The sequence below is a fragment of the Carya illinoinensis genome, chromosome 4 (assembly GCF_018687715.1).
Source record: "Carya illinoinensis cultivar Pawnee chromosome 4, C.illinoinensisPawnee_v1, whole genome shotgun sequence".
Taxonomy (NCBI): Eukaryota; Viridiplantae; Streptophyta; class Magnoliopsida; order Fagales; family Juglandaceae; genus Carya; species Carya illinoinensis.
The window spans coordinates 37,077,801-37,080,555 of NC_056755.1; the positions used below are offsets into that span (position 1 = coordinate 37,077,801).

General features: G+C 33.9%; 1 protein-coding gene across 1 annotated transcript; it reads right to left on the reverse strand.

Moving 5' to 3' along the window:
* Positions 1 to 2,048: 2,048 nt before the first annotated feature.
* Positions 2,049 to 2,495, reverse strand: LOC122306471. Its single transcript, XM_043118901.1, has one exon. The coding sequence runs from the start codon at positions 2,493 to 2,495 to the stop codon at positions 2,049 to 2,051; it is 447 nt and encodes a 148-aa protein (XP_042974835.1).
* Positions 2,496 to 2,755: the final 260 nt, after the last annotated feature.

Here is a 2,755-nt window from a genome sequence, read left to right on the forward strand (position 1 = left end):
ATGAGCCGAAGTAAAATGCTTGAAATTGGTTTATTCTGAGTGGGTATGCTTTTATGATGAAGCATGATAGCAGAAGTTATGAAAATCTCCATTGAGGTGAAACTTGGTTGTGGGACCAGTCAAAGTCACAAGGTGGAGATTGTTGAGTGTTGCTCTTTAGAGTCCCACATCGGTAGTGTGTGAGGAAGAGGCAAGAATCATGAGTTATATATAAGAGGCTTAGCCTCTTAGTTTAAGTGCACCAGTTGAAAGCTTATTTAATAACTTTTGACTTTAGTTAAATTCCTCTATTAGCTTTTTGTAAAAGGGGAAGATGTATAAAGTTAAAGTTTTACTAGTGAGGAAGCTTTGTGGGTATGTTTGGAGTGAGGAGAAAAATTGTATGATTGTAATAATTTTTCACATAGTGGGATTTCTTATCTAGGTTTGGTAGTTTTTCTTCTATTTTGGAGTTTCTACTTAAATTTTTTGTGTTGTTATTATTTCTCTATTTTTCTTATTATTCCTGCAAAGGGTAAATCCTAAAAAGTTGAATATGGGAGGTCCAAATTCCCAATAATATTAACGACAGCCACGCTTAGTAACAGTACTAACTCAGAGGCAACAATCAAAAAAAACATAAAAAAAACTATGACTAGGCAAGGCATATCAAGTATATATGTGACAATAGATCATAAATTAGAAATGTAACACAACAATAATGAGATAACAAGTCATGCATCTCATTTTGCGATATCATAACTAACCATGAATTACTAAAATATAGCTCGTCATGTTATATATATTACACTCTCATCTCACTGATCTAGTAGTACTATATTGATGTAGTATAGTATACTATACTTAAAAGTGATATTATATACAGTCTTGAAGTGTGCAATTTCTTTGTACTGTCTTTGAAAAAAAAGTGAGAGTCAGTATTAAAATAATAATTTTTTCACGTGGATCCCAAATATACCCTTTTTTTTAAAAGAGTACACGAAGATTGTACACTCGACAAATACTGCAAATATCATTTCTCTATTATTGACTTTAGTTTTAGTGTCTCCTTGAAAGGCGCAAAAACTTTGTAGCCTTAAAGTAGAGCACAAAGTAAAAGAGAAACCTTAAGAACTAAAGTAAAACAAATCTGTCACATAGATCATCAATGTACAATTCGTAAAACAAAGATATTGCACCCCACATATTTTTTGGATCTAAACTAAAATGCTAAAATATAAAATCGTAAACTCTACAATTCTTTATTCTAATTATTCTCAAGACCATTTTTTCCCCACTCTTTTCATTTTAAAAAAGTAAATAAGTTCATATACAATGAAAACATTATCTATAATAAGCCTACCTAGTACAAAAAATACTTTGAGATCTAAAATAATACTAGGTAAGACATGTTCTAATTTATTGGCTAACACTTTTGAGATGAGTTTATAAGTGACATTACAAAGGCTAATAGGGCGAAAATCACCAACTTTCATAGGAAATTGTTTTTTGGGAATCAGAGCAATAAAAGTCTTATTCAAGTCACAAGGGAAATCTTCACCATTAAGAGTATTCAACACAACTTTAGTAACTGAATTACAAATGATATGTCAATATTTTTTTATAAAATATAGGGGACATACCATCAGGGCCAGGTGCCTTTGTGGGATGCATTTGTTTTAAAACCTTGTATACCCCTTCATTTGATCAATGACTCTTTTGCTAATATTAGGCACAAAATCCATTGAGCCTCTTTGATTTGAAGAATAAAAAAGAGAATGGATGTACTCCACAATTAGCTAATCCCGCTACTCTCCTTCTTGCCTTCTCCCATAGTCATCTATTAGCCATTAAATGTAATTCTTTTTCCTTCTATGGGATGCCTTAGTGTGGAAGTATTTCAAGTTTTGGTCCCCTACTTATAACCATGTAGCCTTTGACCTCTAGTGCCAAATAATTTCCTCTCTTCCAAGCCATTTCTGAATTTCTTCTCGAGCATTGATTTGAGCAACCAGATTAGAACAAGTAGAATCAGTTTCCTGCACCTTGGTAAATTTAGTTTTGGCTGCTTACAAATTCTTATAGACCAAACCAAACTTCTTTTTGTTCCAACTATTAAACTTCATGTTGCACCCTTCAATCTTCCTCATGACCTCCTCAATAGTCCCATCACTTAAGTCACCTCTCCATACTTCTTCAATAACCTGTTTGCATCGTTCCTCCCCCACCCACATAGGTTTTAACCTGAAAGGCTTTCTCCCTTGCCTAATCTCACATCCATCATCAGTTTCCACACACAAAAGTATATGATCAGAATAGGCCACACTCCTATGAGTAACAGTTGGAAAAGGAAAAAGCTGACACCATTGTGAATTGGCTAAAAATCTATCAATTCGCTCACTTATACTTGATAAGCCTTCTCTTTTATTGCACCAGGTATAAGGGATTCTACAGTACCCCAAATCCCTTAGATCACAATTATTTAAAACTTTCTTGAACTCCCCATTTGTTCTCATTTCTATCCCTTCCTCCACATTTTTCGTTAATGTCTATAATTTCATTGAAGTCTCCAAACACCAACCATGCTATACCATCCTTTCTACTCAAAGATTTGATCATGTTCCAAGTTGTCATTCTATGACTAGTATCAGGGCCGGGTGTCCATAGACACCTGTGATGTGCCACGTGGCCCGGATTGGTTATACAAAACCAAAAAACTTATCTCATCTCATCTCAACTCATCATTACAACTTTTTCAAATCCCCATACAAAATAT